The sequence below is a fragment of the Rattus norvegicus genome, chromosome 12 (assembly GCF_021556685.1).
Source record: "Rattus norvegicus strain SHRSP/BbbUtx chromosome 12, alternate assembly SHRSP_T2T, whole genome shotgun sequence".
Lineage (NCBI taxonomy): Eukaryota > Metazoa > Chordata > Mammalia > Rodentia > Muridae > Rattus > Rattus norvegicus.
The window spans coordinates 20,381,715-20,408,602 of record NC_141545.1 but is presented as its reverse complement, the minus strand read 5'-3'; the positions used below and the strand labels follow the sequence as shown (position 1 = coordinate 20,408,602).

General features: G+C 45.2%; 1 protein-coding gene across 6 annotated transcripts in view; it reads right to left on the bottom strand.

The window, feature by feature from the left end:
* Positions 1 to 26,888, bottom strand: part of Card11 (caspase recruitment domain family, member 11) — a 136,890-nt gene that overhangs the window by 33,121 nt on the left and 76,881 nt on the right. For all 6 annotated transcript variants that reach the window (XR_015633848.1, XR_015633850.1, XR_015633849.1 and 3 more), the window contains 3 exon segments: positions 8,495 to 8,707; positions 4,286 to 4,423; positions 2,347 to 2,672 (listed from right to left, as the gene is read on the bottom strand). Coding sequence is in view for 2 of the 6 variants with exons in the window: in NM_001419863.1 (NP_001406792.1) it covers positions 2,347 to 2,672; positions 4,286 to 4,423; positions 8,495 to 8,707 (677 nt within the window). In the remaining 4 variants the exon portion in view is untranslated.

The following is a 26,888-nucleotide window of genomic DNA, read 5'->3' as shown; positions in this document are numbered from 1 at the left end:
TGGAGTTACAGATGGCATGAGCTGCCGGTTGGGTGCTGGGAACTGAACCTGGGTTCTCTGAAAGAGCACCAAGCACTCTTGACTGCTAAGCCCTCTCTCCAGACCTCCCTTATTTCTGAGGCAAGGTCTCATTGTGTCACCCAGGCTAGCCTCAGACTTCTTACATATCCAGTGCTGGCTTTGAACTTGTGATCCCCCTGCCTCATTCTCCCTCATGTTGGGAGTCTAAGCATGCACCCTACATGCCTGGCTTTGTGCTGAGATGAAGACTCAACCTTCTGAAGTCGCACAGCCTGTTTACTGACCGGTCTACTTCATTAAATTGTACATGACCGGAGCAGAGCTCAGGTTATTAATCCCCATGTCCCCCTGCGGTGCTTAGCATAGTGTCTTACTCATGGCAGGTGCTTAATAAATATCCCGAGAGTCTGCTTTCCACCCTGCAGCCAGAGCAAGCCTCCCGAGAGATAAATCAGCTGTCATTCCCCAACTCGCAGTCTGTCAGTGGCTTCCCGTCAGTGGGAGAATAAATCCCGGAGTTCTCACCGTGCCCCTGGTCTGGACCCGCACCACCTCTCTCTCTCTCCCCCTTTGTACCACTTGCTCATTGGTTCCAAGCTCACCGTGTGTCCAGCTGTTTAAGGACAGAAAGAGCCAAGAGCTCCCCACTTGGGTTTTGTTGTTCCTTTTACATTTCTGTCCCTGACTTTCTTTCCCAGTCTATTTTATTTATTATTAAACAATATTACTATATTGTATTAAGACAATAATAATTTATTTATTATTAAAATACCGACTAGTGTGTATTAATCATACATAATAATGGGTTCCATCCTGACATTTTCACACATGCACACCCTTTATTAATTTTTAAAATCGTATTCACCCTATTAAGCCCTCTTGTCCCCTCCCACTCTTGCTGATTTCCCTTTCTCTTCCCAACTAGTTTCCCCCCTGTTTTGGGAGACCCAGTGAGGTTCATTAGGGTTGCCTTACAGGGGTCCAGATGAAGGGTTATTAACAGGAATACGGGCTCTTTATCAATGGCTATACCACTGAAGGAAATGTCTCTCTCTCCTTCAGGAACCATGAACTCGTTATGGATCCTCAGGGAGGACTAGTGGAACATAGCCCTTTCCCCTTCCATGGCAAGATGTTGATGAGCTCAGCTCCCGGGAGCCCAGGAGTGCCATGGCTGGGTGATATCTGGAACCAGCATTCCACTATGAACCTGCCATGCCTTCCTCTGTTCTCTCTCCTTCCTGTCCCATCCCAACCCTCACTCTCTCCTCATTCTCCACCCTCCTTTTTATTGTTACAGAGCCTTGCCCTTTTGTTATGCAGCATGAGCTGAGTTGGCTTGGAGACTTGCGATCCTCCTGCCTCAGCTTCCTGAGCTCTAGGATTCAGGTCTAAATGTCCATAGGTGGATATATCTTCTCTTCTTGACATGCTATGTCTCAAATAATCAGTTGGATTACCCCAGAGTTCCACAGACGCACCTCAGTCTTAAGGTTCATGAACTTGGAATAAAGCTAGGTCTATGGTGGTCATCAATGAACCAAAGGAAAGAGGAGAGCATCATGGTGATGCAGGCCTTAATTCCAGAATTAATCAGACAGAGGCAGGAGGGCTGTGGGTTCAAGGTCAGAACAAAAACAAACAGATAAACAAAAATTGAAATGAAGCAAACCTTCCTTTTTTTCTACTTAGGAGGTAAATTTCATTTAATATGTCAACCATTTGGCTGGTGGTTGCTTTCTGCTAAACATACTGATTGTCTCCCGTGCCAGCAGCCATGCTGAGCTCAGCAAATACAGGCTCTTAGGAATTTACATCTACCCAACAGGCACTATCCATTTTTCCCCCCTAAGTTTTGTGAGCATCATAATATGAGGCCCTGAGTCTCCTACGTCCCTTCATACACCTTCAGCCCTAAGTCTCCAATGTCTTCTCCCATCTTTCCTGGAACAGAGTGTCTGTGTGCCCGTGTCTGTATGCAGAGTGGATGGAGGTCCCCTAACTTCCCATGAACCTTTAGGCACACGAGTCTGCACATGTGCAGTGTGGATTTAGGCTCATCGCCCTCTAACCACCATGCATGTGTCTGCACAAGCGCAAAGTGGATCTAGGTGGATGACCCCCTGCTTGAAAACCACTGGTGCCTGGTGGCTCTAGCGCCCCCTGCAGAGCCTGTACCCTCCACCCTCTGTCTCTGGCTTGTCTGGGGCACAAAGCTGGGGGAGGGCTGTGTGGTAAATCTGCATGTGCCCCTCTAGCGGACATGAGCCCCCAGGAGATTTCTTTTCCCTTCCTAAAGTTCAGCCAGAGCCCAGGCATCCCCACCTCGAGTTGGAGATCGCGGCTCCTCATCACCGCCATGTTTTTCTCCTCACTGAGCTGGGCGTAGCGCATGGCTAAGTTGTAGTTGTCGTCCTTGACCTTGACCAGCTCATCGTTGTGGCTGTCCCGCTCTTCCTTCATCTTGTAGTACCGTTCCTGGAAGGTTAGGAGCTCCACCCGTATCAGGTTCAGTTGCTTCTTCTCATCCTCCAGCTGCCGGGACTTGGCCAGCAGCTCACAGCGCTGAAGGTCCTTGGCTTTCACCTGCTGCTGCAGTTTGATGACCTCATTCATCAGGAAGTGCGTGAGGCCCTCATGGCCTTCCTCCACTGTGGAGAGGGGTACCCAGTCAGACCTGAGGTGCGGGGCAGTGGCAGTAGCATCTACTCAAACACTCACTGAGATGCTATATTGCTAAATGGACAGGATCTAGGATCGCTCAGGAGGCGAGCCTCTGGGTATGTCTGCAAGGATTATCTCCACGACTTTAACTGACACTCTGTGGGCTGCACCATTCCAGGGTCCAGGGTCCTGGGCTGAATAAAAAGAAGAATGGGAACCGAGCGCCAACATTTGTCTCTCTCTCCGCTGCCTGACTGTGGATGCGATGTGATTGGCTGCTTCATGCTCCGCCCCCCCCCCCCCCCCGCCATGATGAACTTGTACCCTTAGAAAACCCCTCTTCTTTCCTTAAATTGCGTTTGTATTTTGTCACAGGAACAAGAGCATCAACGAATTCACCCACCAACCTTTTATTTGCTTATTGGTTACAGTGCTGTGGGTTGAACTACACCTCCCGGCTGTAACTCCAGTGTTCTGTATCTCTTTAGAGATAAAGCTTCACTGAGTTGTCCAGGCTGGTCTTCACCTTGAATTTGCTTACCCAGCCTCCCAAGTGTCTGAGATTATAAGCATGTACTACCAGGCCCGGAGAGCAGTATTTACCAAGCTCTTAGTTCCCAGTGGGCACTGGCATTTTAGGGTGAGCCAAGCACCTTTGTTGCAGTAGATCTTACTGTGTAGTAAGACAGAGAGGTTTATAAAAGTCAAATAATGAGAACGATATAAGTAGACTGTGAGGATTCCACACAGTCTAGGCATGGGGTCATGGAGTGTGTTATGGGGTCGGGGCAGAGGTTCAGGGTTGGAGTGGCAGGGGAACAATATCAGAAGGAGAGGGAAGGAAGGAAGGAGGGAGGGGAGAGGAGAGCCAGAGAGGAACCGGAACATGTTGAATGTAGGGACTTTGTGGTCAAATTGAAGACTCGTGTGAGCCCTGGAGAACGGAGAGGTCACCACAGTAGGTCTTGATTGGATAAAGGGATCCCGGCGTCTGGGCATGAGGTAGAGAGTAAGCTGATTCAAGGACTCTCAGGAAGGAGGATTCTGAGGCTAGAATAAACTTTTGCCCTGGTTCCAGCCCTAGGTTGAGGGGTGATTAACGATCACCTAGTGCTCTTAGCCTTTGCTTCAGTTTGTCCCCATCACCTGTCTCGTGTTATCAGTTAAAGTAAGTGATGGGCAGCCCAAGAGTGCATCATGTCACTATACCACAGACAGACAGACAGACAGACAGACAGACACACACACACACACACACACACACACACACTCACACATGGGTAAACACATATGCACGACACACCCACTCACACCCACTCACACTCACAATACTCTTACACATATCACATGTGCATACCCTTACATGACACATACATGCACATATTCACATGCAGACATGTGCATATGAATGCACGCAACTCACAAACACATACACTTGCATGACATACATGCACATACACATGCAAACACACTCACATGCACACATGTCCATGTGCACATGCATCATACACACACACACACACACACACACACACACACACACACACACACACGTATCCTCCTACTAGATTTCCCTTGGTCTGGTAGCAAAGCCACTTACCCACAATGGTGGAGAATCTTCGGGTGGGTTCCTTTCCAGTCACCAGCTTGTAAAGTTCTGGGTAGTAAAACTCCAGGCTTTCCAGGAAGACCACATAGCCCCTTTGTCCCTTGGTGTGAAGAATGTCCAACAATCGGCCTGGGAAAGAAGTTCAGTCCAAGTGGTGAGAACATGTTTGATTGGATGACAGTCTCCTCCTAAGCTTATAACCCTTAACAGCTCAAAGAAGATAGCCATACCATATTCATGTGTGTGTGTGTGTGTGTGTGTGTGTGTGTGTGTGTGTGTGTGTGTGTGTTCATTTGGGCTCTTATGTGCCATGGTGTATGTGTGTAGGTCAGTAGGGAACCTCAAGAATTAGTCCTTGACTTTCACCTTACGTTAGACAGATTCTCTTGTTTGCCACTGAAAATTTCAGGCTAGTTGGTTTGTTAGCTCTTCCAGGGATTCTCTGTATCCATTTCCCATTTCCATGAAGAAAACTGACTGTCCTTCTCCTAGAAAATACTAACTGCCAATAGCCAGGTAGGGTGAGTTTTCATGAAGAATTCACGAGACCTTCTCTTACCCAGACTACATTTTGGCTGGCTTTTTCTTGAGCAGGTCTTGTGCATGTCAACTGTGAATTCTTGTGTGCAGTGTCCCTATCATGTCTGACAAACATGTTTTTCTTTCCCTGACACCCACTGCCCATGGATCTTGCCTTCTTTTTGCTCCTTTTCCCCCCCTTATCATCCCTGAGCCTTGTGTGTGTATGTGTGTGTGTGATATAAATGTTTCATTTAGAAGGATTTAAATGGTGTTTCCTTATAATAGGGTTGGGGGCAATGACTCTCTCAGACATCTTCCTCTTTGATTCAGGGCCTTTTGGTGACCTAGAGTGTGGTCAGTGAGCCTTAGCATGTCTCTATCTCCCCAGCAATAGGATTAAAATGTGAGTCACCACACCCAAAGTCTCACCCCATTCTCTCATTCCTGAGTTATAGCATGGAGCCTGGACAATGTAAATAAAAGAGCCAGGCCCTTGGCAGAGTCCCACGAGTGTTTAATGTGTTAATAAATGGATAAAACCTGGACAGGTGGCATTATTGCTAGAGAGAGCCACAAACCAGCACTTTCAAAGATTTCCCCCAATCTACCAGTGCTAAAACAAACCAGAAAGGGGTTGGGCATATAGCTCAGTGGTAAAGCAATTTGCCTTGCATGTGCGAGGTTGTGAGTTTGATTCCCAAGTACTGCAAAAAGACAAAAACAAAACTCTACAAAGCCAGAAAGCAACAACAACCTCAAACTGACCACAGAGGTACCAACTCTTGTGGCATAATTGCCTGGCTCCCTGGGAGTTAGTACAGGAAGACACATATCTGCATGCTGTGGTTTGAATGTGAAAAGCCTTCCAAAGGCTTGCATGTTTGAACACTTGGCCCTCGGCTGGTGGCACTGTTTGGGAAGGTTGTGGAGCCTTCAGGAGGCGGAGCCTTGCTGGAGGGTGTCTGTCACTGGAGGGAGGCCTTGAGGTTTTGTAGCCCTGCCCCATTTCCTGCTTATGTTTAGCTTCCTGTGTGTATGTGCAGTATGACCAGCCATGATGATGGATTGAGTCACCATAGACTGTGAGACAAAACAAACCTTTCCCTCCCTTAAGTTGCCTCTTGCTGGGCATTTTGTCATAGCAATGGGTAAGGAACACATGTGGAAAGCTGGGGAAGTCGTAGGGAAGGGGCATGGATCTATTCTTTGGGAGTCTTACACATCCCGGAGACATCTTTACGTGGAATTTTTCCTGCAGTTTCTAGCATCTATCCTCCTTGCTGTAGTTTGATTCTTTTTGTCTTTCCGAAGGTTTGTGCGTTGGGAGCTTGGTCCTTAATTCTAGCAAAGATACTCAGTGGTGGGACCTTTAGGGATGGGGCCCAGTGGAGGATCTGAGAAATTTCCAGGCTGTGCTCCTGGAAATTTCCTCCAGTGACCTGGTGATGTCATCACTTCCTCACCCAATGCCCCTTCTATCACATGACACAAATAAGAGGTCTTTCATTAGAGCTGAGGCTAAACTAAGTTAAACACACGGTTTTCTCTTCATACACTGTCCTGCCTCTGTTTTTTGTCATAACAACACATACGAGGGCTGCAACACGACTGCTTTCTCTCACTGTTTATCCTTCATGGTCTTTCTTTAAATGCTTTCAGAAATCACTTCCCCTGAGGTTCCTAACACTCCACCGTTTCCCTAGGACAGAAAGGATCCATTTCATCGTGCATCAATCTTGACCGTTTAGTTTAAACTGCCTGCAGCACTACCCTGAAAAAGACGCCAAGGTAGCATCCGAGCTCAGTGGGGAAGCACGCTGTGCTTAATTAAGGCTGGCCTCCATGGGTGCAAGAGACAATGGAAGCCTGCCTTGTCGTCTGTGCTGTGCGATGGGGATTTTCAAACCCTTCCAGCTGCGATCCTCAGAAAGAAAAACATTGTGTCGTGTGACCCAGTGGCCAACTGAGAGATGAGCACACAAACACGGACGCATGAAAGAGTAAAGTGGAGTACGTCCTGTGAACCATTAGAAGCCTGTGCATTTCTTCTCAGAACAGTATATTATACATAGTATTGTGGTGATGGGGATGGAAACCGGGGACTTGTGCATACTAGGCAAATACTCTACCACTGAGCCACGCCCCCAGCCCCTCACTGGGGGATTCTAGGCAGGGGCTCTACACTGAGCCACGCCCCCACCCCCACTAGGGGATTCTAGGCAGGGGCTCTACCACTGAGCCACACCCCAACCCCTCACTGGGAGATTCTAGGCAGGTGTTCTACCACTGAGCCACGCCCCCAGCCCCTCACTGGGGGATTCTAGGCAGGGGCTCTACCACTGAGCCACACCCCAGCCCCTCACTGGGAGATTCTAGGCAGGGGCTCTACCACTGAGCCACACCCCAGTCCCTCATTGGGGGATTCTAGGCAGGGGCTCTACCACTGAGCCATGTCCCAGCCCCTCACTGGGGGATTCTAGGCAGGGGCTCTACCACATAGGTACATCTCCCAGAAAAATAGCATTTTAAAGCACTATATATAAACCAGAAGAGAAAGGCACAACTGTGTGTGTGTTATATGCAGTACATTACATATGATTTTGTGTTATATATGTGCAATTATAATAAAATTCAGATCTCAAAATTTAAACAAATTTGTGAGAGATACTAAATGCATTTCTTCACTAATGTATCAAACAGCATGTCCTCTTGACAGGCCTAATAACTGCTGCAGGTTCTAGACGTGGGTTGAGTGAGGTAGCAGGATAAAGGCATCTGCATCCCTGCAATGTGATCCAGGTCTCGCTGTTGTCCTTACTGTGACAAAGTCAAAGGTGCCACTAATCAGTAGTGTGATCTCTCTCCCGCTGACATTCAATAATGTAAGGTGACGCTAAACGTAAGTGTAGGTTTGCAAAAGCGGAACATGTACCCTCCCTTCAAGGTCATTGGTTCTGAGTTCTGGATACACAGAGCTTAGACAGGGCAGGGAGTGGTCTACTCTGATGCTCAGATGAGGACGTGCCAAGGCTTGGGCATCGTGAAGCTCAGGAGGTCCACGAGGCTCCATCCAGAGGTTTCGGAGGCTGTGACGACTGCTGTGGCAAGGAGACTCTTCAGTGTAGCTGCCTACAAGTTGTACAGGGAGCTCTAAGGGTGCAGCTTTTGGGAGTCTGTCACCAGTGTTGGGGTGGAGCTTTGGTGCTGAAGCCTCCAGAGTCACCTACGCTCCAGTGACAGACCTCTCACTCTAGCTCCACTGAGGGACCCATTAACCAGGCTCCTGCGAGGAGACTATCACACACACTGTACGGACCCCTTTACCCATGGATGCAACCTCTCACCCACACTCATGTGACGTAGTCCCCCACGCATGCCCCTTTAAAAAACTCTTCTCCATTCCCGTAAAACCATCTGTACTCAAGTAACTCATCACCCACGGTCCTGTGAGCGAACCTGATGAGATAGACGTGAGTGAAGCTGTGTCCTTGGTCTGGCATTGGTCCCTAGTGCACGGTGAGGGGGCGGTGAGTAGACGTCAGTCCAAGCCTCATTCGGGAAAGGCAAGTAACACATCTGTGGACCCCAGAATAAAAACTCTCTTCCGGAGATCCAGCTAATCGGAGGCATGCCCTTGACTGGCCACGTGTGGTTCCCTCATTTCCCTCCCTCCATTACCTGCCCGGTTGATCTTGGACGGCAGCATGGGCGCATTGAGCACCTCGTCTTCATCTTGCTCGTCGATGACCTTGCACTGGCGCAGGTAGGGGGTGAGCTTGGCGGGGTTGATGTAGCGGCTCAGCATGTGCCGATTGCATTCCACGTTATCCCACAGGGCTTCCTCTTCATCCTTCAGCGTCTCCATGTAGTCATCCATAGCTGGCCCTCCTCCTGTGAGGGATAAACCCCAACAAGGTTAGTAAAAGAGCCTTTGTGAAGCAATGCTATAAGACGTTCGGGAGTGATGGCTGACAAATATCGCCAGAAAGGAAAACGTAAGAGCAGAGAAAAGTGGGAAAACGCACAGGACATATTGCCTCTTATCCGAGGGAGAAGGGGAGGGGGACATAAGCACAAGTATAAATTTTCTTACACACTAAACACAAAACAATAGGAAGGTGAGCTGTAACATTTTTAAAGGATAGTTTATGGGGAGAGATGGAGAGTCCTGCCATCGGAGTATGTGCTCTTTCCATGTAGGTTTTATCTTACTAAGAAGCATTTTTCTCCAAACAATATTTATATAATACCATTTGCCTTCAAATTCCACACAAATGATACTATACTGCCTGAATCTTCTTCCATATTGCGCCCCCCCCCACCGTAAATTTTTTGATGTTTATTCAGGTGGATGCATAGAAACCTAATTAGCTCATGTTTAAAAATGTAGTTTTATTAAGAGACAACTCAAATGCTATAAACTTGTTCGTTCTAATTCAAAGACTTAAAGAATTATTTATTATTTATGCGGGCCTGCATGAATGCGTTTTTTTTTTTTTGTGCGCCTTGCATGTGCAAGTGCTCATGAAGACCAGAAGAGGGCGTCAGGTCTCCTGGCACTGTAATTATAGGTGGTGAGCTGCCGAATTTGGTGATCAGACTGAACCTGGGTCCTCTGAAAGAGCTCAGCTGCTGAGCCGTGTCTCCAGCCTAAACAATCTTTAAATAATACCGTATTCTTCACTTATCGATATTTTCAAGGCACTTCTGCCTTTCCTACAAGAAATCTCATACCTCATACCTATCAGTGGTTACTCTCTTTTGAAGAAACTACTTGGTCGGCTGGTTATTCAGGTGTGTGTGTGTGTGTGTGTGTGTGTGTGTGTGTGTGTGTGTGTGTGTGTATCTCTGTGTGTGTGTGTGTGTGTGTGTGTGTGTATGCATGGTGCATGTGCACATGCAGGCATGCGCACCTGTGTGCACAAGTGGAAAGCAGAGAGCGTCAGGCATCCTGATTATTTCTGTTTTACTCTTTCCAGACAGCATCTCTCATTGAACCTGGAATTAGCCTGACATCCATCAAACCTAGGGATCCTCCTGTCTCTGCTCCTATGCACTGGGGTCACAGGAGTGACCATAGTGCCCAGCTTTTTACATGAGTGGTGGAATTCAAGCTCAGGTCCTTATGCTGTACAGCAAGCACTCTCCACTGAGCTATCTGCTCAGTCCCATTAGCAGTCACTTGATCTCCAGAGTGTCCCATCTGCATCCACACATCTGCTTTATGTTTGTGGTTTTCCCTATGCACAAACTCAAAACATGTAACCTTTTGTGTACAGCTCCCCCCCCCCATACTATTCATAAAGTTTGATCTTTTTGAAGCAAGTATCAGTCCGCCCTCCCTTTCTTCCTTCCTCCCTGGCTCTCCCCTACCCCGCCCCTTCCTCATCCCTTCCTTTCAAAACAGTTTTCTTTATTGGTCTAGAATTCACGCATTATGTGATTCATCTTTTTAATGTGTACACTCCAGTGGTTCACAATCAATTGGAAACGTGTTCATTATTTCAAAGAGAGACCCAGCCATTCATTTCCTCCAACACCGACCAGCTCCTGGCAACATTAATGGGCTTCCTGCTTCCATGGTGTCCCAGTTTGGTTTCTGTGGCTGTGATAAAATGCTCCGACAAGACAACAACTTAGGGTTAAAGGGTTTATGTTAACTCGAGATTCCAGCTCACAGTCCATCATTGCGGGGAAGACAGAGCAGGGTGTTGGAGCAGCTGGTTATATCACACCCACAGTCCAGAGCAGAGAGAAATGAAGGCTGTATTAGAGGGCTCAGCTCACTGTCTCTACTCTAAGGCAGTTCAAATCGCCCAGGGAAGGGCTTCTTCTGAAACAGTTAGTGTAACTGAAACACCATGCCTTTAGACATGCCCACAGGTCAAACTGATCTAGACACTCTTCATCAAGACTCTTCATAGGTGAGCCTACAGTGTTCAGTGACGGTCCAAACTACCATCACATACAAACCTACATTTTCTGTGCAGAAGATCTATGGCTTCCATCCTTCTGTGGCTTGGTTATTCCACATGCTGATGCTTCCTTCAAAAATGTGTCCATCAAGACTGGGGAACCAAGGAAGCTCTGAGTTTGATCTCCAGAATCCACATAAAAAAAACTGGGCAAGGCCTTTCGATCTCCATCTGCGTCCAGAGCTGGGGCTGTCCCACAGCCCTCAAACCCAAAACCTGCTCGCAGAGCGCTGCTCTCCAAGCATCACTCTCACTCTTAAAAATCACAAGCTCATAGGCTCACAGGCCCACAGGAGGGACAAGCTCCAGTCAGAGATAGCAAGAACAACTACCATCAGAGATAACCAGATGGTGAGGAGCAGGTGCAAGAACCTAAGCAACAGAAACCAAGACCAATTGACACCATCAGAACCCAGTTCTCTTACCACAGCAAATACTGGATATCCCAACACACTGGAAAAGCAAGATTTGGATTTAAAATCACATCTCATGATGATGATAGAAGACTTTAAGAAGGACATAAATAACTCCCTTAAAGAAAATACAGGACAAGATAAGATGGATGAAGCAAAGAAGTGCAGGCTGACAGGAACCGGATGTAGATCTCTCCTGAGAGACACAGCCAGAATACAGCAAATACATAGGCGAATGCCATCATTAAACCACTGAACTGAGAACGGGACCCCCGTTGAAGGAATCAGAGAGAGGACTGGAAGAGCTTGAAGGGGCTCAAGACCCCATATGAACAACAATGCCAACCAACCAGAGCTTCCAGGGACTAAGCCACTACCCAAAGACTATACATGGACTGACCCTGGACTCTGACCTCATAGGTAGCAATGAATAGCCTAGTAAGATCACCAGTGGAAGGGGAAGACCTTGGTCCTGCTAGGACTGAACCCCCAGTGAACGTGATTGTTGGGGGGAGGGTGGTAATGGGGGGAGGATGGGGAGGGGAACACCAATAGAGAAGGGGAGGGGGAGGGGCTACGGGGATGTTGGCCTGGAAACTGGGAAAGGGAATAGCAATCGAAATGTAAATAAGAAATACCCAAGTTAATAAAGATGGGAAAAAAAACCCCAACAAGGTGAAAGCAAACAATTAAAAAAAAAAAAGAAATTCAGGACAGCATAGGTAAACAAGTAGAAGCCCTTAAAGAGGAAACAAAAATATCCCTTAAAGAATTACAGGAAAACACAATAAAACAGGTGAAGGAATTGAACAAAACCATCCAGAATCTAAAAATGGAAATAAAAACAATAAAGAAATCACAAAGGGAGACAAACCTGGAGATATAAAACCTAGGAAAGTGATCAGGAGTCATAGACGCAATCATCACCAACAGAATACAAGAGATAGAAGAGAGAATCTCAGGGGCAGAAGTTAACCATAGAAAACATTGACACAATAGTCAAAGAAAATGTAAAAAGCAAAAAGCTCTTAACCCAAAATATCCAGGAAATCCAGAACACAGTGAGAAGACCAAATGTAAGGATAATAGGTATAGAAGAGAGTGAAGATTCCCAACTTAAAGGGCTAGTAAATATCTTCAACAAAATTATAGAAGAAAACTTCCCTAACCTAAAGAAAGAGATGCTCATCAACATAGAAGAAGCCTACAGAACTCCAAACAGATTGGACCAGAAGAGAAATTCCTCCTGTCACATAATAGTCAAAACACCAAATGCACAAAACAAAGAGAATATTAAAAGCCATAGGGAGAAAGGTCAAGTAACATATAAAGGCAGACCTATCAGACTGTTCAACAGAGATTATGAACACTAGAAGATCCTGGGCAGATGTCATACAGACCCTAAGAGAACACAAATGCCAGCCCAGGCTACTATATCCAGCAAAACGCTCAATTAACATAGATGGAGAAACCAAGATATTCCATGACAAAACCAAATTTACACAAAATCTTTCCACAAATCCAGCCCTACAAAGGATGATAGATGGGAAACTCCTACACAAGGGGGAAACTACACCCTAGAAAAAGCAAGAAAGTAATCTTCTTGCAACAAACTCAAAAGAAGATAGCCACACAAACAAAATTTTACCACTAACAACAAAAATAACAGGAAACAACAATCACTGTTCCTTAATATATATTGACATCAATGGACTCAATTCCCCAATAAAAAGGCATAGACTAACAGAGTGGATAACAGAGGACCCAGCATTTTGCTGCATACAGGAAACACAGCGTAGTGACAAAGACAGACACTACCTAAGAGTAAAAGGTTGGGAAAATTTTGTCCAAGCAAATGATCCCAATAAACAAGCTGGAGTAGCCATTCTAATATCAAATAAAATCGACTTGCAACCAAAAGTTTTCAAAAAAGATAAGGGAGGACACTTCATACTCATCAAAGGAAAAATCTACGAAGATGAACTCTAAATTCTGAACATCTATGCTCCAAATGCAAGGGCACCTACATTCATAAAAGAAACTTTACTAAAGCTCAAAGCACACATTGCACCACACACAGTAATAGTAGGAGACTTCAACACATCACTCTCATTAATGGACTGATCATGGAAACAGAAACTAAACAGAGACACAGTGAAACTAGCATAAATTATGAACCAAATGGATTTAAATCTATAGAACAGTTCATCCTAAACCATCAGAATATACCTTCTTCTCAGCACCTCATGGTACCTTCTCCAAAATTTACCATATACTTGGTCACAAAACAGGCCTCAATAGCTACAAGGAGATTGGAATAATGCCATGCATCCTATCAGATCACCACGGACTAAGGCTGGTCTTCAATAACAATAAAAACAATAGAAAGCCCACATACACATGGAAGCTGAACAATGCTCTACTCAATGACAACTTGGTCAAGGAAGAAATAAAGAAATTAAATACTTTTTAGAATTTAATGAAAATGAAGGCACAACATCCCCAAACTTATGGGATACAATGAAAGCAGTGTTAAGAGAAAAACTCATAGCTCTGAGTGCCTGCAGAAAGAAATTGGAGAGAGCATACACTAACAGCTTGACAGCACACCTGAAAAGAAGCAAATTCACCCAAGAGGAGAAGACAGCAGAAAATAGTCAGACTCAGGGATGAAATCAACCAAGTAGAAACAAAAAGAACTATACAAAGAATCAACAAAACCAACAAGATAGATAAACCCTTAGCCAGACTAACCAGAGGGAACAGAGTGTGTATCCAAATCAACAAACTCAGAAATGAAAAGGGAGACATAATAACAGAAACTGAGGAAATTAAAAAAAATTATCAGATACTACTACAAAAGCCTATACTCAACAAAACTGGAAAATCTGGATGAAATGGACAATTTTCTAGACAGATACCAGGTACCAAAGTTAAGTCAGGATTAGATAAACCATCTAAACAGTCCTATAACCCCTAAAGAAATAGAAGCAGTCATTAAAAGTCTCCCAACCAGGGTTGGGGATTTAGCTCAGTGGTAGAGCGCTTGCCTAGCAAGCGCAAGGCCCTGGGTTCGGTCCCCAGCTCTGAAAAAAAAGAAAAAGAAAAAAAAAGTCTCCCAACCAAAACAAGTCCAGGACCAGATGGGTTTACTGTAGAATTCTATCAGACCTTCGAAGAAGACCTAACACCAATACTTTTCAAACTATTCCACAAAATAGAAACAGAAAGAACACTACCCAATTCATTCTTTGAAGCCACAATTATGCTTAAACCTAAACAGAAAGACCCAACAAAGAGAACTTCAGACCAATTTTCCTCATGAATATCAATGCAAAAAACTCAATAAAATTCTCCCAAACCGAACCCAAGAACACATCAAAACTATCCTTCATGATCAACTAGGCTTCATCCTAGCGATGCATGGATGGTTCAATATACAAAAATCCATCAACAAAATCCGCAATATAAACAAACTCAAAGAAAAAAACCACATGGGTTTGGGGATTTAGCTCAGTGGTAGAGCGCTTACCTAGGAAGCGCAAGGCCCTGGGTTCGGTCCCCAGCTCCGAAAAAAAGAACCAAAAAAAAAAAAAAAAAAAAAAAAAGAACTTCAAGTCTCTGAAAAAAGAAATTGAAGAAGATCTCAGAAGATGGAAAGATCTCCCATGATCATGAATTAGTAGGATTAATATAGTAAAAATGGTCATCTTGCTGAAAGCAATCTACAGATTAGATGCAATTCCCATCAAAATTCCAACTCAATTCTTCATAAAGTTAGAAAGAGCAATTTGTAAATTCATTTGGAATAACAAAAAAAAAAACCCAACCCAGAATAGTGATAACTATTCTCAACAATATAAGAACTTCTGGGGGAATCACTATTCCTGATCTCAAGCAGTATTACAAAGCAATAGTGATAAAAACTGCATGGTATTGGTACGGAGACAGGCAGGTAGATCATTGGAATAGAGTTGGAGACCCAGAAATGAACCCACACACCTATGGTCACTTGATCTTTGACAAAGGAGCTAAAACCATCCAATGAAAAAAGACAGCATTTTCAACACATGGTGCTGGTTCACCTGGAGGTCAACATGCAGAAGAATGCAGATCGATCCATGCTTATCACTCTGTACAAAGCTCAAGTACAAGTGGATCAAGGACCTCCACATCAAACCAGATACACTCAAACTAATAGAAGAAAAAGTAGGGAAGAGCCTCGAACACATAGGCACATAGGACAATTTCCTGAACAGAACACCAATGGCTTATGCTCTGAGATCAAGAATCGACAAATGGGACTTCATGAGATCACAAAGCTTCTGTAAGGCAAAGGACACTGTCATTAGGACAAAACAGCAACCAACTGATTGGGAAAAGATCTTTACCAATCCTACATCTGATAGAGGGCTAAAATCCAATATATACAAAGAACTGAAGAAGTTAGACTCCAGAGAATCAAACAATCCTATTAAAAACAGGCTACAGAGCTAAACAAAGAATTCTCAACTGAGGAATACTGAATGACTGAGAAAGGTTCAACATCCTTAGTCATCAGGGAAATGCAAATCAAAGCAACCCTGAGATTCCACCTCACACCAGTCAGAATTGCTAAGATCAAAAACTCAGGTTGACAACAGATTCTGGTCGAGGATGTGGAGAAAGAGGAACACTCCTCCATTGTTGGCAGGATTGCAAGCTGGTACAACCACTGTGGAAATAAGTCTGGTGTTTCCTCAGAAAATTGGGCACAGTACTACCTGAGGACCCAGCTATACCACTCCTGGGCATACACTTAAAAGATGCTCCAACATATAACAAGGACACATCCTCCACTAGGTTTGTAGCAGCCTTATTTACAATAGCCAGAAGCTGGAAAGAACCTAGACGTCTTTCAATAGAGCAATGGATACAGAAAATGTGCTACATATACACAATGGAGCACTATTGAGCTATTTAAAACAATGACTGTAGGAAATTCTTAGGCAAATGGATGGAACTAGAAAATATAATCCTGAGTGAGATAACCCAGTCACAAAAGAACACACATGTTAGGCACTCACTGATAAGTGTATATTGGCCCAAAGACTTGGAATACCTAAGAAAAAATTCACAGATCATATGAAGCTTAAGAAGAAGGAAGACCAAAATGTGGATTCTTCATTCTTTCTTAGAAGGGGGGGGGGGACAAAATACTCAAGGAGGAAATATAGGGACAAAGAGTAGAGCAGAAACTGAAGAAAAGGTCATCCAGAGACTGCCCCACCTGGGGATCCATCCCATACGCAGCCACCAAACCCAGTCACTATTGCTGATGCCGAGAAGTGCTTGCTGACAGGAGCCAGATACGGATGTCTCCTGAGAGGCTCTGCCAGAGCCCTATTGATACAGATGAGGGTACTTGCAGCTAACCCTTGGACTGAACAACGTGACCCCAATGGAGGAGTTAGAGAAAAAATTGAAGGAGCTGAAGGGGTTTGCAACCCCATAGGAAGAGCAACAATATTAACAAACCAGACCCCACTATAGCTCCCAAGGACTAAACCACCAACCAATGGGTACACATGGAGGGACCCATGGCTCCAGCCGCACATGTAGCAGAGGATGGCATTGTCCAGCATCAATAGGAGGAAAAGCCCTTGGTCCTGTGAAGGCTCGTTTCCCCAATGTAGGAGAATGCCAGGGCATTGAGCTGGGAGAGGGTGGGTGGGAGTGTGAGCATCCTCATAGAAGCAGGCATAAGGGAGAGGGGGAGGGGAGGGAGGGAAGAGGATAACATTTGGAATATAAATACATAGTATATCAAAGAAAAATAAAATTTAAAAAAAGAGAGGAGCTCAGAAACAATATTAATTGCACTACATAAGTGTAGGTGCAAAGTGACCAGCTGGATTGGGTTTCTGCCACCTTTCTGTGCTCCCAATGAGGTGACCGCACCTTTCAACTATCAGCCAAAATAACCCTTTCCTCTCTTAAGTTATTTTGATTTGGTGTTTTGTCATAGCAATAAGACATATAACATATGCTTTTGTTGTACTTTTCATGGTAGCACTAGTGCCGAGAGTCTTGGAGGAAGAAGTTAGAAGATTCAATCTAAATAGTCATAAATAAGTAGTATTTTCCATTATGAAAACAACTGGGCAAGGTGGTACACATTTGCACTTCCAAGCTCTTAGGAGGCAAGGACAGTAGACCCTTGAGGTTCACTGGACAGCCAGCCTTGACAACTTGGTGTATTTCAGACCAATGAGAGAACTTGTCTCAAAAAACCCAAGGTGAGTGGTATCTGAAAAATGACAGAAGTCTTGTCCAATACTCTCAGGTGCACCCCCACACAGGTGGACATGTGCTCAGACTTGTCTTATATAAACAGGTGCATCCCTATACAGGTGGACATGTGCCCAGAGTTGTCCTAGTCACACAGGTGCACCCCCCCCACAGGTGGACATGTGCTCAGACTTGTCTTATATAAACAGGTGCATCCCTATACAGGTGGACATGTGCCCAGAGTTGTCCTAGTCACACAGGTGCACCCCCCCACAGGTGGACATGTGCTCAGACTTGTCTTATATAAACAGGTGCATCCTTATACAGGTGGACATGTGCCCAGAGTTGTCCTAGTCACACAGGTGCACCCCCCCACAGGTGGACATGTGCTCAGACTTGTCTTATATAAACAGGTGCATCCCTATACAGGTGGACATGTGCCCAGAGTTGTCCTAGTCACACAGGTGCACCCCCCCACAGGTGGACATGTGCTCAGACTTGTCTTATTATAAACAGGTGCATCCTTATACAGGTGGACACATGCTCTGACTTGTCCTACACACACAGGTGCACCCCCCCACAGGTGGACACATGCTCTGACTTGTCCTACACACACAGGTGCATCCCCACACAGGTGGACACATGCTCAGACTTGTCCTATACACACAGGTGCATCCCCACACAGGAGGACACATGCTCAGACTTGTCCTACACACACACACAGGTGCACCCTTACACAGGTGGACACATGCTCAGACTTGTCCTACACACACAGGTGCATCACCACCCAGGAGGACACATGCTCTGACTTGTCCTACACACACAGGTGCACCCCACGCAGATGGACACACACTCATTGTCAAAGGATTGCTTTTTGTGTTGGTCTCACAGTCTGGCTCTTCATGCACTGATGGATGGTTGAGCTCACTCTGCCTCCTTGAGTCATTTGATGGACAGCGCTGCTCATGACACACATGAATGGGATTTTGTGGGGGATATGTGCTTTTTATTCCCTTGAGTAGATACAGAGAACTGGAAACTCTAAGCTAGATGGAAATTCAATATGGCTAAAAAAATACTGTGTGTGTGTATAAGTGTGTGTGTGTGTACTACTGTGTGTGTATGAGTGTGTATGTATGAGTATGTGTGTACATCTGTTTGAGACATATGTGTGCATGTGTGGTATACACACCCATGCACACATGTGGAGCCAAGTGGAGGATGTTGGGGGTTCCATTCTATCACTCCTCGCTCTATTGCTTTGAGACAGGGGTTTTCACTGACCCTGCTGATGGTTAGCCAGTGACCTTGTTGTCCCTTATCCCACAGCAGAGCCATGCTTGGCTTTCTATTCGCATGCCATGCTAAAAACTTGAACTCAGGAATGCGAGAAAACTCGTATTCTCACAGCAAGTACTCTTACCCACGGAGTCAACTCCTCAGATCCAGGAATGCGTATGCTACATTAGAGGACCTGCCATAGCCTATTGCAAAGTAACGGGTTACCATTTCCCATTGGTGCAAGTGATGCCTGAGGACCCTGACCCCTCCCTGACCCTTCCACATTCTCACCAACTCTCCTCGCCTTCTCTGTGATAGCGGATCCCCTGCTTGTGAAATAGCATCTCCTGCGGTTTTGATTTGCATTTTCCTAATGACTAATGGTGCAGAGTACCTGTTCACATGCACATTGGTCACTGTGTAGAGGAATATTTATTCATAGCCTTTACCCATTTGCTGGGCTTCCTCACGAATCCTGTGTGTAAGACCGTCATCAGATATCTGACTTGCCACTGTCTATAAGACAAGGTTTGTCGCACACACATTCAGTCCTTCTGTAGAGTCTATTTGTGTGCATGTGCATACATATGTGTATGTGTGCACGTAGATGAGTGTATGCCAGAGCACGCATGTGGAAGTCAGAGGAAAACGTGGGGGGAGTTGGTTCTCTTTCTATCATGTAGTTCCCTGAGATTGAACTCAGGTTGACAGGTATGGTGGCATCAGCCTTACCTGCTGAGCCATCTCTCTGGCCCATGACTTTTAAATTCAGATGTCATCCAACTTGTTGAATGTCTTCACCTCAGCATTCATAAAATGCCCATTGTCTAGCACAATGAGTCTCAACCTTCCTAATGCTGTTACTCTTTAATACGGTTCCTCACATTGTGGGGACCCGCAACCATGAAATCATTTCATTGTTACTCCACACGTGTAATTTTGCTACTTTTGTGGATTGTGAAGTAAATATTTGAGATGCAGGATGTCTGATATGTGACCTTAACCTCAAAGGGGGCGCGACCCACAGGTTGAGAAACACTGGTCTAAAAGCAAAGCAGTGAAGACTTAGATTTTTCCTCGTTACAGTTTTCTGTTTAAGCTTTCAAATCAAGGCTTATGACTCATTTCATCAAATTGTGTTTGTGGTATGAGGTAGGCATCTGATTGTGCTGCCGTGATAAAATACCTCAACAAAATCAACCTAAGTGAGGAAGGATTTGTTCTGCCTCACAGTTGGAGGGGATCAGTCTCTTGTGGTTGAGAAGGTGTGGTAGCAAAAACAGGGATCAACCGGTCACATCACATCAGAAAGCAAAGAAGGAACAGGAATGGAGGCCAAACTATAAAGCCTCTAAGCCCATCTCCAGTTACCCATTTCCTCTGTCAAGGCTGCACTTCCTAAATGTTCTACACAAATGTTCTTTCCAAACAGCACCACCAGCTGTACCCAAGTGTTTAAACCCATGAGCCAATGAGGGGTATGTCACAGTCAAACCACATAAAGGTCTAAGTGCATTCATTCTTGTTCTTGTTCCTCTTCCTCCTCCCTCTCCTCTTCTTCCTCCTCCTCCTCCTCCCCCTCCTCCTCTCTTCTTTCTTCTTCTTTCTTCTTCTTCTTCTTCTTCTTCTTCTTCTTCTTCTTCTTCTTCTTCTTCTTCTTCTTCTTCTTCTTCTTCTTCTTGTTTCTTCCTCCTCCTCTTCCTCCTCCTCCTCTTCCTCCTCCTCTTCTTCTTCTTGTTTCTTCCTCCTCCTCTTCCTCCTCCTCCTCTTCCTCCTCCTCCTCCTCTTCTTCTTCTTCTTTCTTCTTTCTTCTTCTTCTCCTCCTCCTCCTCTTCTTCCTCCTCCTCCTCTTCTTCTTCCTCTCCTCCTCTTCTTCCTCCTCCTCCTCCTCCTCTTCTTTCTTCTTCTTCTTCTTGTTTCTTCCTCCTTCTCTTCCTCCTCCTCTTCCTCCTCCTCCTCTTCTTTCTTCTTTCTTCTTCTTCTCCTCCTCCTCTTCCTCCTCCTCCTCCTCTTCTTCCTCCTCCTCCTCCTCTTCTTCCTCCTCCTCCTTCTTTCTTCTTCTTCTTCTTCTTCTTCTTCTTCTTCTTCTTCTTCTTCTTCTTCTTCTTCTTCTTCTTCTCCTCCTCCTCCTCCTCCTCCTCCTCCTCCTCCTCCTCCTCCTCTTCCTCCTCCTCCTCTTCTTTCTTCTTCTTCTTCTTCTTCTTCTTCTTCTTCTTCTTCTTCTTCTTCTTCTTCTTCTTCTTCTTCTTCTTCTTTCTTCCTCTTCCTCCTCCTCTTCCTCCTCCTCTTCCTCCTCCTCCTCTTCTTCTTCCTCCCCCTCCCCCTCCTAATCCTTTATCTTCAAGATGAAAATTCTAATTTTGCCTATGTGTATATGACTGTATGTGAGTTTGCACATGACTGCAGGTGCCCATGGAGGTCAGAAGAGGGTACAGGTCTCCTTGAACTAGAGTTATAAGGGGTTGTGAGCCACTAGGAACCAAACCTGGGTCCTCTGCAAGAGAAGTGAGCCCCTTCAATTGCATTTAAAACTGTGTAGATATCTAGTTGTCCACGTGTGATTTGGTGGAAATAAATTTAATCTTCCCCAACTGAATGACCCTGCACTCTGCACATCAGCTGGCTAATGCCAGTGTTTGTTCCTGAGCCCTCAACACCATTGCATTGACCTACATTTTCATGCCAGAACTACTGCCTAGGCTCACACAGATTTGCAGTAGATTTTGGGAAATAGGAGTTCTCCAACCCTTTTATTTTTTTGACAGTAGCTTTGGCATCTAATAAGATACCCCTTACAATTTTAGGATTTATTACTTAGTTGCTTTGGATGTGTGTGTTGTGTGCACGCATGTACACATGTATGTACATAGGTATATGGAGCCAATATCTGATGTTTGTTGGCTTTCTCAGTAACTCTCCACTCTTTTTTTTTTTAAATAGAGTTTCTCAGTGAACCCAGAGCTCATCGATTCGTCTGGACTGATTGCTCAGTGAGGTCCAGGGATCCTCCTGCCTCGGCCTCCCTAGTGCTGCTGCTGTAGATGTGCAGCGCTGTGTCAGGCCTTTCACCTGTGTGATGGGAATTGCACCTCTCCAGGCCCTCCCCTGCCATTTCTGCTGCTACTCTGATAGTGAACCCACTCAATGTGAAGAGGGACTTGGGGGTTGCTGTCCAACAAGACAGAGTCTCCCGGTCCACAAACATGGGACGCCTTTCCTTGTAGCTACATCTTCAGTTCTCCTAGCCATGGTTTATAATTGCTAGTGTGCCACAGGTTGAATGGCAAATGTCACCCAAAGGTCTGTCACCAGGGATATAGGATATAAAAGGAATATGAAAAAATCTCTTCCTCCTTCCCTTCCCTCTCCTCTCCCCCTCTCTCCCTCTCTCCCTCCCTCCTTCCCTCCCTCCCTCCCTCCCTCCCTCCCTCTTTCTCCTTTCTGTCTTGACAATCTCTCTCACCATTATGGGCTGCCAAAACCAGAGTGTCACCTGATCCTGGACTCTCCAGAGTGTGACCTGTTTTTAACTCCCTTAGCGTCATGTATCAGGGACTTCCATTACAACGTCAGAACACTCACTAATACAGTAAGTAAATCGTGCATTTCTTTTGACAAATTTATTCCTACGTGGCTTTTATTATTTCCATGATTATAAATGGGCTTTACTTCTTTAAATTCATTTGAGGAACGTTCATTGATGGTGTATGAATACACAATTGATTTTCATGTGCTGATTTTAAATATTTAATTTTATTCAGTAATGTTTCACAGTTTGCAGGGACTGTTTCGGTGTGGATGTTGACTGCTACTCAAAGGTCTGTGTGTGAAGACATGGCCCTTAGAGTGGTACATCTGGGTGGGAGGCTCTGGCCTTTGGGAAGCCTGTGTCATTTGAAATTATTTATTAGTTTCAATAGCTCCTTTGTAAGGGGTCTATGATTACCTATGTGTAAGATCATTTAATCTCAGAGACTATTACTTCTGTCTGGTTACATTCGTGTGTGTGTGTGTGTGTGTGTGTGTGTGTGTGTGTGTGAGAGAGAGAGAGAGAGAGAGAGAGAAACAGAGAGAGACACAGAGAGACACAGAGAGAGACAGAGAGAGACAGAGACAGAGAGAGAGACAGAGACAGAGAGACGGAGACAGGGTGGGGGGGAGGGAGAGAGAGTGAGCGTGTGCTAATGGATATAGTTTTGTGGTACAGATGGAACCCAGGGCTTTTTATGTAAGAATTCTACCACTGAGCCACGCCCCAGCCCCTCACTGGGGGATTCTAGGCAGGGGCTCTACCACTGAGCCACACCCCAGCCCCTCACTGGGGGATTCTAGGCAGGGGCTCTACCACTGAGCCACACCCCAGCCCCTCACTGGGGGATTCTAGGCAGGGGCTCTACCACTGAGCCACGCCCCCAGCCCCTCACTGGAGGATTCTAGGCAGGGGCTCTACCACTGAGCCATGCCCCCAGCCCCTCACTGGGGGATTCTAGGCAGGGGCTCTACCACTGGGCTTCCCTCCACCAGCTCTTTTGTCTTTTCTTTCTCCTTTATACCTAATTGCTCTGTATAGCACCTCAGTGCACAGAAGTAGAGAGAATGGACAGTCTTTTCTTGTTCCTGATTGTAGGGGATAAATCCCCAGTCTTTACCACTGAACATGATTGTGTGTGTGTGTGTGTGTGTGTGTGTGTGTGTGTGTGTGTGTGTGTTTATATTTATTTTCCTCTCCCTTTCCATCGCCTCTAATAGATGTCATTTATTAGACTCAGGAAGTTCCCTCACATTCCTGACTTGTTGACCATTGCTATCATGAATGGCTCATCAATTCTGATTTTGTTAAATCAGACTTTCCTGCATCTATTGAGACGATCATGTGGCTTTTAAGATTCTATCAACGTGGTGTGTTCCATGAACTGATTTTTAGATGTTAATTAAACCTTCCACCCCAAGGGTGAATCCAATTTACACACATACACACACACACACACACACACACACACACACACACACACAGACAGACAGAGAGAGACAGAGAGAGAGACAGAGACAGACAGAGACAGAGAGAGAGAGAGGAAGAGAGAGAGAGAGAGAGAGAGAGAGAGAGAGAGAGAGAGAGAGGGAGAACTTGACTTAATTTCCTGGGTGTAAGATAAAAAGGATTTTGCATCTGTATTCATAAGCGTTACCCATCTGTGGTCTTCTTTAATCGTAATATCTGGGTGTGAGTTCAGGGTCATCCCAGCCTGATAGGAATGACCTGGGAACTATTCTTACCCATTCAACTTTTTGGAAGAGGTTTTGGAGAATTAATGTTAAAATTTCTCTTCCTTAATCCAGCTTTCAACTAAAGGCATTTGAGTATATGCTTCTCTCTGTGTGTTGAGGTTCATATGTGTATGTTTGTGCATGTATGTTTGTGTATGTAGAAGCCATAGGTCAGCCTTAGGTGTTGTTCCTCAGGTATCATCCACCTTATTTTGAGACAGGGTCTCTCTCTGGCCCAGAACTTTCTGACTGAGCTAAAATGGCTGACCAGCAAACCCTAGAGGCCTTCCTGTTTATCTCCCAGTTCTGCGGTTACAGGAGTGTGCCGCTGCACCAGGTTCTTAAAAACGTGGCTTCTGGGTATGAAGCTCAGATCCTCCTCATACAAGCATGCCAAGGGCTTGCAGACAGAGTCACCTCCCCAGACCCATCGGTGTTTTGATGGGATCACTCTTTTTACTTGCTATGGGTCAGTTTATATGTTCTGTTTTTTTCTTTTTCTTTCTTTCTTTTAATTGAGCTGGTTTTGGTTGTCTGTATCATTACAGAACTTTGTCTCCCTAATGTTGTCCTATTTATTGGTGATAGTTGCTTATGGCTTTGACCACAATCTCTTTCAAGTCTGTAAAGTCAGATACAATACTCTTTCTATTTCCGATTCTACTAGTCTGAGCCATCTTCCTATTTTCTTTGTCGGAGTAGGTAAAGATGTCAAGAGAGCCATTCCAAGGGCTGGTGGGATGGCCCAGTGGGTAAAGCATTTGTTGCACAAGCCTGAGGTCCTGAGTTTGAGCCTCAGAACCTACTGAAAATCAGAGGTGTGGCTGGAGGTGTGGGAGGCGCGTGCGTACACACACACACACACACACACACACACACACACACACACGCACACCAAGTCCTGACTCCTGGCTTCCCTGGCTTTCTCTGCTCTGTGCCTATCTCAGATCTATTCACCTCAGCCTTTATCTTCATCATTTCTTGGGATTTTCTTCCCTTCAAATGTTTTGACTGCACCCCACATTTTCTAGGGTGCTGGGTGCTTTCACTGGTGCAACCATCTTCCTGTGTGGTTTCCGATTTAACCTGTTCGTCATTCAGGAATGTCCCATTCGTTTTCTCCATATTTGCAATAAGTTTACAAAGCCCGGGACATTGATTCTTTAGTGTCTACTCCCAACCACATCCTCTCTGAGAGCCAGTGCCCTGACACCTTGTTAATGTCAAATAGACCCCCCTGGTCATCCTCTGGCTTAAGTAGGATGTTACTCACCAGTTTCCAGGCATTGAGCTTTGTATATGTGGCCAAGGAGTGTGTGTGTGTGTGTGTGTGTGTGTGTGTGTGTGTGTGTAACCAGACCAGAAAATGGAGCCTGAGTCACTGTGCAACCTCCAGCTGAACCATGAGGAAGCAGAAGCACAGGGATGTTGCAGCTTTGGGGGTAGAGAGGGGTGAGTGAGTAGAGGAAGGGTCAGTGCAATGAGGCCTTAGGGAGACATGAGGTTCCATGAGACATGGGGCCTGGGGTCACCTGTCCTGATGCATGACTCGGTTCCCTTCTCTGTGAGCCTCAGACAAGCCTGATTTCTGGAGAGCAAGCAAGAATTTAGTTGACGTGTGATATGTTGTTGCATAAATAATGACTTCACATCAAAAGCTTTTAAATTTTATTTTGTATTTGTGTATGTGTTTGTGTCTCTACTGTGACTTTATGTGTGTTTGCATATATTTGCACATGTATGTGCAGGAATGTGCATCTGCATTAGACAGACTGACTTACAGATGCGCGCACACACATACATACACATATATGATATATATCATAGATGGAGATACATACATATATATAGTGTATAACAATATATATATATATAATGTATATAATATAGATAAAGATACACACACACACACACACACACACACATATATATGTATATATCTCCATCTATATTCTGAGCCCAGAGCTTGTCCATCTTGTTCCTGGGATCCCTTGTCTCTGTATTCTAAGTGTTGGGATTACAAATGGGTCGCCATTCCTATCTAACATTTATATTCAGTTGTCACAGTTATGCACCAAGTGCTTTAGCTACTGAGACATCTCATAAGACACTCTTTTAACCTCCGGAGATGAACAGTTCTCTACAGTCATTCAACTGTGTGATCGCACGCTAGAACATTTTGCTTCTACCTAACAGAACCCTGGCACCAATGGTGAGCCTCTCTCCCTTTCCCTGCTCTCAGTTTCTATGGCCGTCGGCTTTAGCTGTTAATACGTTAGAGACACCTGGGAAGAGAGTCTTTTATTTTTCAATTATATATTTATTTTATGTACGTCAGTGCACTGTCACTGTCCTCAGACACACCAGAAGAGGGCATCAGATCCCATTACAGATGGTTGTGAGCCACTATGTTGTTGCTGGGAATTGAACTCAGGACCTCTGGAAGAGCCATCTTTCCAGCCCAGGAAGAGAGTCTTAAGAAAGAATTTTCTAGGTCAGGTTAGTTTGTAAACACACTTGTGAGGGAATGTTTTCTTAACTGGACTGGTCAAAGTGGATGGCCTGGCCTGCTGTGGGCTGAACCATTTCCTGGGTTGAGGCCCTGGACTGTATGCGAATAGAGAACATGAACTGAGTACTAAGCACACAGTACTCATTGTTCTGTGTCTTAACCACAGAAGTGATGTAATTAGGTGTCTCCGGTTCCTGTCTTGACTCCCCTGCAATGGGGGACTGTAAACTGGAACCAGCTAAAACAAACCTTTCCTACTGTAGGCTGCCTTTTGCCAGGGTGCTTAATTACAACAACAAAAGAGAAGAATCCAGGACACTGACTTCATTTCCCTGAGGTCGTAACTCCGCCTCCCA